We start from the raw sequence: 17,475 nt of genomic DNA on the forward strand, positions 1-17,475 counted from the left end.
ATTAAATGAGTGATTAAATGGATGATGCATGAACTAAAACACTACATGTTAAAAAAATCCTACAAATCTTCAAAAGCTACAAATCCAGGGATCAGAAAGGAGGAGAAGGATAAAGGGAGGTTGTGTGAAGTGTGTTAATGGGAGAAATAGAGAGAAAGGACGAATACAAAATTAATACCAGTTTTAAAAATTCCCTCTAAGCTATGGACTAGTTTTTCAGTGGTAGCAGAGAAAGCTGTTATTTGTGACATATTAATCTAGAATTGACAAAGCCCTGAAACGTGCAGTCAAGTACAGCCCTAGACCAGCCTGGAAACAGACTGGATGGCATAACTTTTACATCTGTAACATCTATTACACTGTGCTGTGGGGTTTGTCTTTGAAAGATGGTGCTCAGCAGTACACAAATCCATGGGGAAATGGAGAAGTATAATAGATAAATGGTTTCATTCATATTTTCTCAGAAATTATGCTCTCCTGTGTAGGTTGGGGACATATTTTCAAACATTTCTTCTCAGTTAGCTGGATAAAAAGTCACTGCTAAACTCAAGTTAATCTACTGGAGACACTGTGAGATCTCAGTGTACCTGTGGTATATTACAGTGAACAAGCACACATGAGCCATGCTTAAGGGAAGAGCCAGCACTCTGCATTTCTCACCTGCAGTTCCAGAGAGTTCCACACTTAAGGTTTGTTCAATAGTCTTGTTCTCAAATGGGGAACCCTTGGGATCACTGGAAGACAGGGCACATTTATAAAAACAAGCTGAAATGGAGTTGCTGTAGCCAAAATCTACTGAACCCCCCTCCCTTTTATAAATGTTTGCACTTTTTAGTACTTACTTTGGTGACTCAGGCGTCAATGGAAGTGATAAACTTGTTGGTTTGGCTAAAGGGAAAAAGGAAACAATTATGGCATATTTAAACACACTGTAATGAATACTATAAATATTTCATTTTATTTTGGCACTGGAATCCTGTGATAGTCAGTTAGGGTTGAACTTTGATAGTTCAATTGCCATTGCTTTATATCTTAGACAGATAAATAAAGAGACTCATCCTGATTCCTTATTACTAGTACCAAAAGGGCACTTTAATTTTCAACAATTATTTACATCAATTACTGTACCTCTGAAATGCAAGACACAATCCAAATGCCAAGAACCTTTCAGAAGAAGAGTGGTACATCTTAAAAATCAATGAAGAACTCTACAGGATAGACTGTGAAAATGTTATTTCTCTTAGAGTTAATTTAGACTACAGTTCACATTTTATTTGGAAACAGGAGCAGCAGAATAACTACAAAGTAACAGAACGTTATGAATATTCAGTTAATTTTACTTCTACAACATACATTTTTATATATAGCACTGAGAATAGGTTGTTTCTGTGAGGCCAGAGTCCAACCAGTTATAGTCCAAATTTCTGAAAATTATCCTGCAAACTATGACAAACCATGGACATAGTCACAGATGGTTAAAAATGGGGTTGAAGCTCTCAGCACTACAATCCCAACATACGCAAAAAAACAAAGCTCTGGCTATAAAAATACAAGTCTTTGTAGCTTTTACTCATGCAAAATTGTATTTTCCTAAAGCAAGCCAAGAATTAGGATATTGTCATGCTACTATAATTCCTTTAATTGCCAGTAAAATGTTTAAAATTAAAAATTATATTACTTGCAAATTTTACTTTTCAGAAGTTAGATGGATGTCTTAAACACAAAGAGCATTGAAGCAAGAACAACAGCAGGGGTTCTCTTCTGCAGATTAATTAAGACAAAATGTTCCCCTTGAACACTCCTGCACTGCAGATCTTTTGTCCAGAGTGTCACTACTGCATATTTCATATTCATTCTAGACTTGGAACTCCCATTAACATGGAAGGATTTTATATGCAAATTGATTACCTTTATAAGCTCTAGAGCATTCCTGAAGTAATATTACATTTTTTCAAAAATTAACTCAATTCGCAAGAGCTGCATATTGTTTCTTGTCCTCCCCGTACGAAAGTTAGAAATGGAAGTGCAGATGTTCACCTGGGGCTCACCTTCCTCAATGAGTTATTTGTTTGATCTAATATGGCCACTGATTTGTGTATAAAACCAGGTGTGATAAAACTGAAGGTAACCTGACTCATATTTGTGTGTAAGGCTCTGGAATATACTTTTATACAAAGGCTTCCTTTTTTTTTTTTTTTTTTTTTTTTAAAGAATAAAAATCTACATGCCCTTGCCCAGTTTTGGCTTTTTGAAGAAGCTGAATGTGTAAGAGCTATTCAAGCCTCCAAAAAGTCTCATTCTAGCTCTTATTAGCCCCACAGAGTAGTCCCACATCAGAGTATTCACATATTAAATTCTGAAGCACTGAGGCACAGTGCAAATCTGTCAGAGATGGGCACAGAACCAAGGCATTATCTCACACTTGCATGTATTAATTTTAGGCAGATATCACTGAGCAATCCCACTGAGAAATTCGCATACCAAAACACCCATCAGTTTTCTTATTGCTAGGCAAGGGTTTGACCAAACACTCCTCCTGCAAAGGATTCATCCTCACATACAGCTATTGATAGTGTAAATATTTAGCCAAGACACTATCATTTTTCGATGGCGCCTGTTTATTAGAGTTTGAAGGTCTACTGTGGTATAGTTTTTTCTTAATAAAAAGGGTTCACATCAAGTTGCTTGTCCCTGTAAATTGAAAACATTCAGGTTCAAAAGAACTAAGTTTCCTCATGGGCAAATTTCAGTGCAAAACCACAGATGATCTTTGGCATGAATGCGTTTGTGGACATTCCCGTGGGTTTGCAATATGCTTGCAACAGTAACCCTAAAGGAAAATAACGTTTGACTTATCTTTGTGAGCTTTTCCTAACTTTGAAAGAAAATATCAGACCCTGATTATTTTTAAAACAGAAGGAGCCAATTTTCCTGTACTTTTGATTATATGTATGAACCAATAACTGCAGGTCTGCAAATGTCAGTTAAATTCGCAAGGTTGATTCTGCATGAATTGACTGTCCAAGCTGAAAGCTTACGTTCTTATATTTATATTATATGCAAATCCATTGATATTGAAGTTTGCTGAAAAAACCAACATTTTAGAAGCCTGTAAATTAAAGTGCAGGAATTAAAGAAGAGAGTAATTTCTCTCTACCTGCAATTTCACTTGCAATACTAGTAAAATCAGAGTCATCTGTTAAACACTGGTAAATTAGCTATATGTCCCTTTGGACTTTCCTAACCTCTCATTCTCCTTTCCACAACTCTGCATCCCGACTCTTTGTACTGAATCTACACAGTTGCCTCAGCGGGGGAACAAAAGCAGCTCTGATCTGAATAGAAAGATTTTTTTATCCGTATTTATGTGTGCACACACATCTATATGTGTATAGCATACACATGTATACAGCATGTTATATATGATATACCTTACCATTTACCACCTTATCATCTAACAGTTATTAAAGAGTTAGTAAAGCCTCTGTAACTTCTGGCAGTTTTGTGTTTCAGTACCACTGCAGTAACAGTCCCAGGTTTTACATGTTCTGCTGCGAAGCATACTGCCAAAGCCATCCAGAAGAAGTAGTAGTGGTAGAAGCTCTAGAGGCACTTGGATTTCTTTCTTACAAGAAATACTGTTCGGATAATTGGAGAACATAATGGAGAAATTCTGACACTTAGGATGTCAGAATGTACAGCTTTGAGAATAAGATTTAGTGGCAGGAAGATTATTTTTATTAAGTTTGCTTATACTTTCTGGTGCAGAGTGAAAAAGTAGATTTGATGGACGTTGAAAATGCAGTTAGGAGGTAGGGGGAAAAGAAGAAAAACCATACACAGTTTACAACTGTTGCTTTAAAAATACCAGAACAACAAGTTTAGGGTCATATCCTGATCTCTGTTGCAGCCAGGTAACTTCCACTGACTTTAGTGGAGTCATCTAGGATTTGCACTGATGTGACTGAGACAGGCACCTGGCCTTCCAGATGCCAGGCCAATATAAATACCTAGATGTATTTTAAAGTAACAGTAACTTTGAAAAAGCTCCCTTCGGGCTCGTAAGCTTTTACAGCTTTCCTTTATCTTGGGAAAACAGCCAGGGGAAGAGGGGGAGAGAAAGTGAGAGAGGAGGCTTTAAGTTCTTATATCTCTGTCATAGACGCTACTTGTAATATAGATCAGTTCTTTACACATCGGGGGATACTAAAAGTCAACACAAGGGTTTAGTTTTGGTCATAAAGAATCCAAAAACGAGAGAGAAAGATCAGGACGGTAGCTAAACTTTCAACTATTTACAAAATAAAATTACAAACCAGCATTCCAGCTTTAACAGGAATGACACATTTATTGCTTTCTCAGTAGCAGTGAGAGCACTATTTATTGTCTCTTAAGGACTATGTGGCAGGTTAACAATGCCTTCAGTTTTACACTAGCAAAAAAAAAAAGAAGCACACTAATGAACTGGCCTGCCCAGCTTGTTTAGGGGTGTAATGATTTCTTAGTGGTACAGTTCTCTGTGAAAAAGTATCTCCAGCTAGCTTGGCATATTATCATGTGGTATTTGTTAAACTTTTTTCCCCGAGATTCTTTTTCTGAGGCTGGGGGCAATAAATAAAGGATTAAAATTGTCTAAAAACTAAATCTAGCTAACTAAATCTAACTCCATTATACTGCTTTGAAATTCTTTTTACACAGAAGAGATTCTGGATTTTCAACACTAGTCCAAAGAACAGAAGAAGTATCAAGGGTATTCCCAACCACAGTATTTCAACTTCCCGGCTAATACCAAAGCTGTATTCTGCAGTCCCACACCTACCTTGCAGATGATTTGTCTGAGACTGCAGATGGGGCTTCCTTTTGGAGGTGCATTTCTCTTTGCTGCTGTTTCTGTTCTCTGCTGGTTTGGTCTGAGGAGGGTCATCATTTGTAGTCAGATATTTGAGAAGTTCAGAGCAGGGACGTCTTTGAGGCTTTTGCTGTTGATAAATGCTCTTTGCTTTATTGCTCCATGAATTCTCAGTCTTAAAAACAGGGCATAATAAAATAAAATAAAATAAAAGCTAAAATTAGTGAGCTGAACCTTATCAGAATGGATATAGGTTTTCTGAAGAGATGAGATTTTCAATGAAGTGTTCAGTCTAAGTGTACTAGATCTATGAGCTGTGAATAACTGTTTGCAGAACAAGGAAAGAAAATTACATTTAAAATTCCTAAATGACATTTATGCAGCTTTTTATTTCATTTCTCCTACATTGCAATGTTCCTACTCAGCAACATGTAACTAACAAGACCCTACAGCGCCTTTACTGTGAATAAAAAAATAAGCTGGTTTAAACCTTAATTTGCTGCTGATTGCTTGAGCCCAGTATTCACAACTCTCTTAAGTACCCCTAAACGGTCCGTTTTCAGTTACAGTGAATGGAAAGACAAACATTGTTTAATACTGCCTGCTAACAGAATTATGTCAGAGCCCCCCATTCTATCCAGTTAATGTCTAATATACATTTTTTGCCAAGAATCCAGTGTCATTTGTCTTAGCGCAGACAGCTGGTAAAATGGCAGTCCCGCATCCTGGAGTCACTCATAAACAACACCAGCCCATCAGCAAATTTTATCGCACCCCCTACTACTCTGAGTATCAATAAAGCAGGCGAGAACAACAGACGGTGGGACTACAACTGAACTCTGCCAAGAGAAAAAGCATAAATGAAATATTCAGAGTATAAAGGAGCTCAGGTGATTTTCTGGAACCCAGCCTATAATCCATTCATATTTTTTTAAAAACAGTTACAAGACAGTGGGCAGATTAATGCAATACATTCAGATCTACTGCTTATTGCTGAAAGCATAGAAGACCTTGTTACACTTATTTTTTCCCCCTTATTGTAAAGATTAAGTTTGTACCTTAACAACCACAGGGCTTGTTCTGATCCTGTGATTAGTGTTTGCATGGTTTTGTGTGCTGAGACCACTGCATTCATTGTAATTTAGCTGAGTGTTAGCTGGAGCCAGCAAGAGCTTCTTAAGCTACAAACACATCAGGGAAAGGGAAGTGGAAAGAAAAGAGTAAAGTTATGCATCTTTATGGATTAAAATGACTTATCTACATTTTTTGCATAATTACTTAAAATTAGCTATATCAATTCCAGCAATCAAAAAGAAAGCAGGACTTGATATTTCTCAAGAGTAAACAGATTTCAATTTCTTCTGGTTTGGCAGCACATTTCTGCTCCCTTTACTGCAGTATACTGCAGGCCAAGCAGAAACAACAGAAATCTTGGATTTCTGAATCCATGGCAAAATAAAATTCTTGGTGATCTGTTTGACAGAAGAGGCCTCTGATCTAGACAGAGACGTTAATTTTAACAGACTAACGGATACAGTGTCAAGATTCAGGTATCTGGCTCTGCTCCCAGTGATAAGAGGCTTTCAGCAGAAACAGAATCAGGTCTCAAACTAGATTTACTGAGCAATACAGGTATAATGTTTCACCCACATCCTCATCCAAGATTCAGTTTTGCCCTGGTTAGCACTAAGCTGGTGCTTACTGGTCAAATCAATGTTAAAGGCACAAAATTAGCCCCACATCCTATACCAGACTCATTGGGCCTTTCTTTACAGATCACCAAAAATGACATCTAAACATACATAACAAAAAGATCCCCAAGAAATGAAATATGAATTAAGAACCATTACCTTGACTTATATGAACAGAATGATAAGCAAAAGTGTCATCCCCATTAGCACAAGAGTCTCAAAATCAATCTTTTCAACAACATTTTCATAGACTGCTATATTAATCATCATATAGCTATTTAACTATTTGGTTTTTTTCCCCCACTTAATTTTCAGTTCTTTACTTGATTTTGCTCTCCAGTCTAAATGAAAAGTCCAGACCTTACTGTGACTACATCATACCCATGCAGCGGGTAGCCAGAGGCACATCCAATTCCTGTTAAACAGTAGGAAGGGTTCTTACTAGAGACGGCTCTTCTGCCTCCTGAGTTGGAGGGGTGCCGTCGGGCATTGGAGAAGGGCTAGTGGCATTTTCGTTGGTCACATCTCCATCTGTCAATGCATCAAATGAAGGCAATCCATCCTCATCCACAGGGATGCTGTCCAGTGTTTCAGTGAGAACAGCTAGCAAGTTTGCTTCGCTCTCTTCATCTATCTTCTGTGGGAGAGGACAAAACACAAAGAGGAACAAGGTGAGAAGAGAAAAGGAACAAAAATGATGCCTCTGTATGTGAACAAGCAGACAACACAGTTAAATCAGCCCTTGAAACAGTAACCTGCAACAGAATCTCAGAAGATATAATTAGGTGCAATAAAATGATCCATCTCTGTTCCAGAGAAATCTCTTTGCACCTGTGGTGTATTGCTAGTTTGCTTTTCTTCCACAATTCTTTTTTCTATCAGGTGTTAACAACGATAAGTAATCACTCAGGGATTGTATTACAGGATATGCCTAAGATGCTGACACCTAATGACGGTGTCAGCCTAGGCTGTCTCTTTCTTTCTCTTTTCAGCATTGAACACCAGCTAATTGACCTGACAAAATTACAAGAATCAGACAGCTAATCACGACACCAAAATGAATCACCGGTGAAATATGGAAAACCTTGTTCTCATATGAGGTCCGATGTAAGTGAGAAAGGGTTTCCCGCTCACACTTCTGCAAATCCTTGCTCCAAATCCAAATGAATAGCTTCTCATTCCTGAGTATTCTTGCAATAGAATAGCCAGCAGGACTCATATTTTAAATGGCAGGCTGTTTGGGTGTCTTTTAAAGAAATGTATTAGGTCGGTTACCTTTGAAGTTGTCCTTTAGAATTATGTCGTGTGTGCTCAATGCGCTATTGTATGCATTTATCTAATTCAGACTGCAATTATTAAAAGTAGATTAATTCCTAATCAGATGTGGCTGTTAATTTATATCTTACTTCAGCAACAACAGTTCTTTTTGTCAAACTGAGTAAATTTAAGTGCCTTCCAATTTTTTAATGAAATATAGTCCCTGCTGTATATTAAGGTAGAGATTTTTTGAGTACTGAGAAATAGAACTGTGTAAAAATCATTATATTTATTTTTCAGAAAGATTGGAAATTGATCTTGAAAGATCAATTATCCAGGATTCCTAGGCTGATCCTAGTGCTATTAAAGTAAATGAAAAGCCTTTCACTGATTCTAGGGATACCAGCTTCAGAGTAGTTCCATCATGCTCCATGTTCACACTGTGAAAGGATTTCAGCTAAGTTCAAATCTCAAACTTTAAAAATGAACTAGTGTGAGAAATAGTACCAGTAAGACAAACAAGCATGCAAAAAGAAGAAGTTAAAAAAGGCAACAACAAAACATTGCTAAGTTACACTACCAAAAAAAAAAAAAATTAAAATCATCAAGTGAATCTGGGTATCCCCTTAGCATGACTTTTTTCAGTAATACTTTTATCTAGCAGACTCCAAACAGAGATGATCATAAACCACATAGATAATTGCTCCTGCCAGGCTTCTCTGCCAAATCACACCTCACGGCTTCTAACATAAAAGCTGTCGTTGAGCTAGAAAGCTAAGGCAGAGCACAAACTGTACTGGTGCTTACAGCATCATCTCCAAGAAACAAATAAATACTCAGGAAAGCTAATGCTAAGGAGAAGCATTTACTTAAAAGGCCAAAAGGCTTTTGGCCACTGAGAAGAAGTGTCCAGTATCAGGTGATTTCCACCATACCAAGCAGACATATGCACAGAGATGTGATCGTTCAGAGTGCAGAGACGGAAATGACAGAGGGGAGCCACCTTGCGAATAAAACCATGCTCGCATCCAGCTTTTCAGAGCCACTTTCTGAGGGGAAAAGAGGAAAGTTATGGTGCCCCTTCCAAAATAGTAAGAAAAAGCATTATTGGGCAAAACAGCATTTTAAGTGCCAGTGTTTTTTCCCAGTGGTATTTCAAGCCCCTTGCAGGTGGTGGGATAAATGGTGTGAGAGCCAGCCCTTGGGCCTGGGGTGGTCATGAGGGGGTCTGGATGCATGACCCCCAGCCTCAAACATCAGGAACTTCTTCAGCAAGTCTAGCTGGTGAGGCAAACTGCTGAGCCTCGCAGCTTATAAAGCTGACATGAAGCTGGAAGTGTTACTACTTCTAACAAGGAATGCCTTCTTTAATAATAGCATGCCAGAAGAAACCCTGATATTTGCTGTTAGCTGCTCAGCTCTCATGCTTTAAACAGACATTCAAGTGTGCTGACATTCAAGAACAGAAAGTTGAGTGGACACCGATCCTCATCACAGCAATTTCAATTAGTTTTGTACAAGTTTCAACATTCAAACACCCCAGAGAAAGCAGAGGATGTGACAAAGAGGACTCTGTTAAACAATTAATGTCACTTTCCATTATTGCTTCAGTCCCAATTTACAGAGCAAATAAATCAAAGTCATCACAGATGAAGCACACTAGCTGGCTAACACATGTCTATTCACAAACGACATGGCAGCAGGAACACATTAGTAAAGAAAATGACATTGCTAGATAACCTTTTAAAGGTTTAACTATGCTATTGCTCCTAATTGTCCTAAATTACTGTTTATAAAGAAACACAATTATTAGACACAGCAGAAATGGTGCTGAAGGGAGATGCGGAGGGAGACATAGTCAGGTACATCAACGTCTGAGCAATAATCACTGAAGCAGCAGCTTTCTCCTTTGCTATTACAGCCTGAGTCTTGGTGTTGACAGCACTGGGGAGAAGCAACTCCATGCCAAATGCAGGCTCTTTCACAGTTTCAGCAGTGTCACTGCAGAAATTCACATTTCAAACTGGCATCCAACTTGCTCATCATACAGGCACGGTGAGTCAGGAGCAGCTGAGCACCTTCCACCTATGCCGAGGTCACAGGATGCACCGTATGCTCTCTGGAACTCACTTCACCATGTCCCTAACTTCAAGAAGGATCTCACTGAAAGAGTTTGCTTCCATCTAAAGGAGTAAATCCTAAGTATTTAGACCACCTAAATGAACTACAGCATGTAAGTAAAAGGGGTGGAGGATAATCTCAAAGTAAAGCTGCACGGAAAATACATGCAGTTATTAAACTCTTATGAAAACAATTTATAATGACTGCATCTTGCTAACTAGTGGCTCTTTTTAAGCAGAAGCAGTTATGCATTGCTTCCCAGTCACATTGGATGAAGTTCTTAACATCCATGGTTGTTAACTCAACATAAACACATGGGGGCCAGAAGTTTTTGATCTCTGTAAATTTTCACTCAAATTAAAGAGGCAAGGAACTCGAGTTTGTCACTAAATGCATGTCCTTCCATGTTTCTGACATTCAAATTTCCAGTGTATCGAGAATGCCATTACGTCTGAAAGGAAATAAAATTTGGCATTGGTTTCACTCTGTATTGGTGAATGCAAGAGGGGTAAACTGCCAGAATATCAACCAATCCTCAAGCATGAGTGATCTAGGCATCTAAAGACCATGAGAAGTTTCAAACTGTGCTATTCTCTGCTTTTACATGCTTTGCTCTAATGCTTTAATATTTCTACAGCACTGAATTTTCTGTCTGAAAACACTATAATAGTTGTGTAACAATCTAATTGGGTTTCTGCCTTCAGTAAAAAGTCTCCAGAGATATTCTGTCTTTGGTCAGTGAAATGAGTTGATAATTTACCCACACAAAGGTATTTAAATCCTCTACCCCTGATGATTCTTTCTCTTTTGCGTATTCTGACTATTGATGGAGCTGGGTTCACCTTTTGGTTAGCATTTTAATCTGTAATACCTGTTACTTGTCAGCAATCCATAGAGGCCACAGATGCCAAAGACTGAGCTGTAACACCTTGTCTTTCACATGCATCCATTCAGGGTGCATATAGTGAGCAATGCTGTGATTTTTCCTTAAATTTTTTTCCTTTAAAAAAGATCATGCAACATTTCAAAGCCACTGCCATTACTATCAGACTGAGTTCAAGAACACCAAGGCAAACTTGATGTTCACAAGTCCATGTGCCCTGATGGGATGCATCCACAAGTGCTGAGAGAGTTGGCAGACACCACAGTGAGGCAGTTCATGACCATCTTTGAGAGGTCATGGTGATAAGGAGAGGTGACTGAGGACTGAAGAAAGCAAATGTCACCCCAGTCTTCAAAAAGGGAAAGAAGGAGGATTCAGGGAATTACCAGCCAATAAGCCTCACCTCAGTTATTGGAAAGGTGATGAAGTGCCTCATTCTAGAGGCCATTTCTATCCACATGGATGACAAGAAGGTGATCAGGAAGTAGTCAGCATGGATTCACTAAAGGTAAATCATGCCTGACCAACCTGATTGCCTTTTATTATGAAACAACTACATGGATGGATGAGGGGAGAGTAGACTTTAGCAAGGCTTTCAACACTGTCTCTCACAATATCCACATAGGCAAACTCAGGAAATGTGGGTTGGATGAGTAAACAGTGGGATGGACTGAGAACTGGCTAAGTGGCAGACTCCAGAGTGTCATAATTAGGGACACAGGATCTAGTTGGAGGCCTGTCACTGCTGTTCCTCAAGGTTCAATACTAGGCCTAGTTTTGTCTCACTTAAGTCATCAGTGACATGGATGAAGGGGCAGATGCCTCCTCAGCAAGGTCACTGATGATGACACAAAGCTTGGAGGAGTGGCCAATATCCCACAGTGCTGTGCAGCCCTTCAGAGGACCTCAAGAGGTTGAAGAGATGAGCAGAGAAGAACTGACTGAAATTCAACAAAGGCAAATACAGGGTCCTGCACCTGAGGAAGAGTAACCCCGTGCACCAGGACAGACTAGGGGCTGACGTGATGGAAAGCAGCTCTGTGGAGAAGGGCCTGGGGTCCTGGTGGACAACAAGTTGTCCATGAGCCAGCAGTGTCCAAAATGGTCAATGGAATCCTGAGGTGCATTAGGAAGAGCATTGCCAGCAGGTTGAGGGAGGTGATCCTGCCTCTCTAATCAGCCATACGGAGGTGCACCTGGAGTGCTGTCTCCAGTTCTGGGCTTCTCAGTACAAGAGGGACATGGAGTTCCTGGAGCCCATCCAATGAAGGGGTTGGAGCATCTCTCTTATGAAGAAAGGATGAGGGAGCTGGGCCTGTTCAGTCTCACGAAGAGACAACTGAGAGGGGACCTCATCAATGTCTATAAGTATCTGAAGGGAAGGTGTCAAGAGGATGGAGCCAGGCTCTTCTCGGTGGTGCCAAGCAATAGGATGAGAGGGAGAGGGAAGAAATTAATGCACAGAAGTTCCACCTGAATATGAGGAAGAACTTCTTTGCCGTGTGGGTGACCACGCACTGGAACAGACTGCCCAGAGAGGTTGTGGAATCTCCCTCACTGGAGATACACAAGAACCATCTGGATGCACTTCCTATGCAATGTGCTCTAGGATGACCCTACTTGAGTAGGGAGTTTGGACCAGATTGACCCATTGTGATCCTTCCAACCTGACCCATTCTGTGATTCCGTGATCTCTTCTGGCAAACCCTGAAGCCAGTGTGCAGATGTCCTGACTCAGGACTGTAGCTCCTGCCATCGGCATGGGTATCCTGATTGACTCCAGAAAAGGGTCAAGCCCATCTTTAAAAAATCTTTTCAAAATGTTAATAGTATATCCAACACCTTCCCTCTGGTTGATTCCCCTCTGCCTTTCATTTGTGATTAGTGCATGCACAAGTTTTGCTAACTGTATCTCAAGAAGTGAAATCAGATAATGAATGATGATGCTCTGAAGTTTCTTTACTGACAATTTGAATAGTGCAGAGGCCCGTTGTGATTCATATTGAAAGATCAGGGTCTAAACTGTGTTATTAATCCACAGCCCTGAGGAGCTAGGAGCAGTGGCAGCTTGCCACGTCTTCATAAAAAGCCCAGGAAACTTTGGGACAGATCCACAGCTGGTAGAAGCTGTCACTGCTCCAGCAGCCCAGCTTGGTAAGCAATTCAGAGCAGCCAGGTGTACACCAGAATTCACAAGGGATCACCATTTCAACATTATCGACTCATTTCTCCTCAGTAGCCTGCGATCTATTCATAGCACAATTAACAAAGAAAATAAAAGATTTTCCTCCAGCTGAAAATATCTGAGTGATCTAAAAATACTAATACATTATGACACTACTTTCAAACGCACAAAATTGACTTCTGAGCACATCTGGGACTTCCAACAAGATTTAATTCCTTAATGACAAATTTTGGAATAAGAATGTCTTTAAGATTCATAGTACTAGGAGAAATGAGGGGTACAGATTCACCCCTTTTTGCATATAAGGACGCAGAGGCACCAAAAAGTTCATCAGCACCACCCAGGCCCTGAGCACATCCTGTCCACAAGCAGACAGGAGTAGGGGCAGACGGTATCTCAGCCTTGGCCCCACAAATCAAGCTTTGCCACATGATAATGAGCAGCTACAGGCTGGACAGAAGCACAGGGAGGGTAGGATGTGTGCTGGTATTTCTACTCCTGACGGATAAAAATGAGAACTGAGGTCAAGGATGGTGAAAGAGAAGAATTACAGCCCAAGTTTTCCCTCTTCTGGAGCAGAAGGAGCCAACCTGCCATGGCACTGACACAGTGGTTGGTAATCACAGTGCTGTCATGGTGATCTTTCTGCCCTTTCTATGAGCCGTCCAAGGCAATTGCCTCCTTCTCCTCAACTTAGAGCCGGCCATACCCAGCACCAAACATGAATTAATGGTCCATGTGGAGAACCAATTGTTCCACCTTACCGGCTCACAACTAGTCACATGCCACGATATATTTTGAGAAGTATCTCAGCTTTTATTTTACTGTTCAACTGCTTTGCAAATCCTTAGGTATCCTCTGCTGCCTTACAGTAAAAATTCACATGATGCATTTGCATTAGAACGTTTTTCCAAGGTCTGCTAGTCTGGTCCCCAAGAGACACTCCCATAATTGAAATGCTTAAGTCCAGAGCTATCAATTATCTTTAAAAACAAAATGGAGTCCCACTAGGAGAAAATTACAGCCAGGTTTCTTTATATGAAGTAGAAATATGGGGATTAATTATAACCACCCCTGTGCAAATGCCTTTAGGGTATGGAAAGGAAACAAGAGATCTTCTTTTCTTGAAGGAGACAGCTATATTCATACTCTTCACACGCACCTGCAGGCAAAGATCACTTGAATCCAGAGCCTGCCTTCTGATTTCAGCAGTCCCACGGCCCATCATATGGATCATGGATATACCTCACCTGTAGGACCAACCACATTCCTGTACTTACGTACAAACTTTGCTTCAGCTAGATTTCTGGAGATACTGTACAGATCTAAAGCAATGTGCTCTACCATCCTGCTCTCCCCCCAAACAACATTAAATAAACAGTGTGATTCTACACAATGCAGGCAGTGCAATGCTTAACTTCAAGAGCTAGGTTCCTGGAGGGGAACAAACCCCCAGCATCACTCCCAGTGACATTATGGCACCACTGGAAGGATGTGCACAAGGTCTGCAGGTTGAAGGAGGTGGGAGCACCTGTAATATACATTTCCCCCCTCCCTTCTTCAGGTATAACGACATAAAACTAACAAAATTAGTAGTAGTAGTAGTAGTAGTATCATTATCATCATTAATATTAATATACTCACCATATTGCTTGTTTTTCAAAAAGTTCTTATGTTTAATCTTGGGAACTGAACTTAAGTTGCTTTCTCTCTGAGACACACTCACCTGACATCGTAAAACTTCTGTCAAGTATTTGGTATTAAAGCATCACAACATCACAGCACAGGCGATTTGCAAATAGGTTTTTCTTTAACATCATGCCCTTGATCACCCAAAGTACTTCTGCCATAGCTCCTGTGAGATGGACTATCTTTTCAAGTGAAAAACCTAACCTTTCTGCTCTAAGCTAAACATGTCAGTTTAAAAGAGCCTACTAAATATTCTTCTACCACAAAGTCACTTTTTTATTGCCTCTAACAAGTCGTTGCAGTTCAGAAGTTTCCATTATAGCCTGGCAATTAAGTTTCTAATAAACTGAAGAGCTACTAATTGACTTACTCATCTCACAAACTTGAGGATCCAGCCAGCAACCCGCATCTTAAATGACCAAAATTCATCCACTTTTTGCATTACATTGCAATTCGATTTGTGTAAACTGCATCCTTCCCCTCTATCATAGTAATCTTTGATTTTGGGGAAAAGAGAAAAGAAAAAATAATCTGAGAGCAAGCTACTGTGCCATTGACTGTATTAAGGGGACCAATGATAAGATATTGTTGGAATCGTAACCCTAACCCAATATTAAAAATTTATGATAAGTTAAACCACAGAATCTTTGGAAATGCAGTCAATTCGACTCAGTATCAAAAGGTGACTCTATTCAATTTATACTTGATCCTGAGATATTGAGAAAATACTTGAAAGCAAATCATCATCAGTTTGGGCCTCAACATTTACTGACTACATAGGCTAATTTGCTGATTATTAAGTAAATGCTCTACCCATGTTTTGTTCTGAGTTAGTTCACCAGGGGGGCCTTTTTAACTTCTACAGGACTTGATACTGTAAAAGCATCATGAAACCTCTTAACAGGAGCTGCATGTTCATAATGCTGAGGGTACACCACAGACTTACTACTATGCTGTCTTGCCTAGTGCCAGGGAAGGCCACCTGATCTTCATGGGTGCAGGGGGAACTGCAGCAGGGGAAGACCTGGCATATCTTGCCCAGCCCTCAGCGGGCTATGTTTGGGCTGAGCTCCCCAGCAAAGCACAAAACTCTGTGTTTCTGCTGGGTAAAAACAAGAGCAGGGAAAATGCAGAAGTGCAAAGGGAAGGAAGAGCCTGATGAAGAGCCTCAGGAAAAAGAAAGGCTGGGAGTTTTGCTTCACTGTGCAAGATGCCAGAGGAGCTACTGTGGAGGTGATGTTTGCTGCCTGCCGGCACTGGTGGGCATGGGCCACCTCACATGGGCGAGCAGAGGAGCAGGGGGACGTAGGACATTTAGCCTGACCCACACGAGTAGCTCACTGCCCAGGCTGTGAGAGGTCAGGCAGGATGCCCTCTGAGCTCACCACCCAGAAGCTTCCCCCCTGGACCAGCAAACAGCATCTCTTACCCATCCTCCCTTCCCCATTCACAGGTAGTCATTCGTGCATGTAATAAGGTGCTGAGCAACAACCCAGACAGAGATTTTAATTATTATTATGCACCTAAAATATACAGTAGAGTAGAGAGTTATAGTTCCTGGGGTTTCAGTACAAACAAGCTCTAATGGGGAGTGAGTATTGTGAGAAGAGGTAAGAAGGGGAAAGAAGTCTACAAGCTACAGCATAAGGTAGGGAAGACATCTGGGACTCTCCCCATTGCAGAGCTTTCAGTGACAGTGTCAGCAGTATTTCAGTCCAAATAGTCAAGCACTGCTTGCTCAGATTTATTTATTTACTTGATTTATGGTCCATGACCACACTAATCTCTCTATGCACTGACATAAAATTTTTCAACATTCATATACCTTTGTTAGGCAGCATGGCATATCCTGGGGAAAAAAGCCTACATATATTTTGAAGTGATGATTTCACACACATAATTGATGTAAAAAACCTGTTTGTCCTCTTGATAATGACAAATATCTCTAAAAACTGCACTTGAATGGTAGTATAGACCCTTCCTCGGAAAACTATGAAGCATAATTTTGTTGCTTTTGTTCATTCTCTATTTCAGTGTTGCATTTGTTTTAGTTTTAATTATATTACATGTGTCAGGATGTCTATAATCATCCCTACTTTTATCTTGAGATTTATGACTCTAAAGAAATATAAATTTAAGGGTAAAATTATATATAATAAAGGAGAGAAGAGTTCCCATATATTTTTTAATTTTGTTCAATTATGCAGAGACTGTTTTTTGTGCAAATGAAATACAGGATCAAAAATTCCTTTCTGAACTGCAAAACAAGGCACTTCTATCTGGTGCTTTTACTATTAGAAAACCGAAATTTAATTTGACCAGGAAATTAGCATTTGTAAAATATCAACTTCATTAAATGCTTTTTATGATGTTTTAATTTTTCAGCGTGTTCAGCTTCATCAAATCTAACACCATGTCTGTTGAACAGGTATGACAAACACAAGCAATGTCTCACAGGAAGAAAAACACTGGTTTTCCTCACAGCTGAAGCATGAATGGGGTCATGAGAGGATATATCCATCATATATACACATCATATATATGATGTATATAGTGATATATGTGGATACATACATAATTAATACATCTCCGCTTCACATCTGTTTTTATTGTAATTTAACTGGATGGCTGCTATCTGGTCTGAGTTGGCTAAAGGAGTTTAATCATACACAACACAAAATATTGCTTACAAGGCTAAAGATGCATTTCCCTCATATGTTTTACCTCTGTAGCTATATTGATGCCTTTAGGTGTCACAGCAATGGCTTAAACATCCTCCTCATATGTACTATCAGACGCG

The 17,475-nt window shown here is 39.8% G+C and overlaps 1 protein-coding gene across 4 annotated transcripts in view; it reads right to left on the minus strand.

Moving 5' to 3' along the window:
* The window catches only part of PPARGC1A (PPARG coactivator 1 alpha), a 372,463-nt gene that overhangs the window by 25,632 nt on the left and 329,356 nt on the right, over nt 1–17,475 (minus strand). For 3 of the 4 annotated variants that reach the window (XM_027883347.1, XM_027883350.1, XM_027883349.1), the window contains exons 3-7: nt 6,983–7,177; nt 5,908–6,030; nt 4,820–5,024; nt 843–888; nt 661–734 (exon numbers count right to left, since the gene is read on the minus strand). In XM_027883347.1, coding sequence (XP_027739148.1) covers nt 661–734; nt 843–888; nt 4,820–5,024; nt 5,908–6,030; nt 6,983–7,177 — 643 coding nt within the window. Of the gene's footprint in view, nt 1–660; nt 735–842; nt 889–4,819; nt 5,025–5,907; nt 6,031–6,921; nt 7,178–17,475 lie in introns of those variants that run through there. The other variant, XM_027883351.1, reaches the window with a different exon arrangement.

The sequence above is a fragment of the Empidonax traillii genome, unplaced genomic scaffold (genome assembly GCF_003031625.1).
Source record: "Empidonax traillii isolate 1590-97213 ecotype Southwest subspecies unplaced genomic scaffold, ASM303162v1 scaffold125:size1524877, whole genome shotgun sequence".
Classification (NCBI taxonomy): domain Eukaryota; kingdom Metazoa; phylum Chordata; class Aves; order Passeriformes; family Tyrannidae; genus Empidonax; species Empidonax traillii.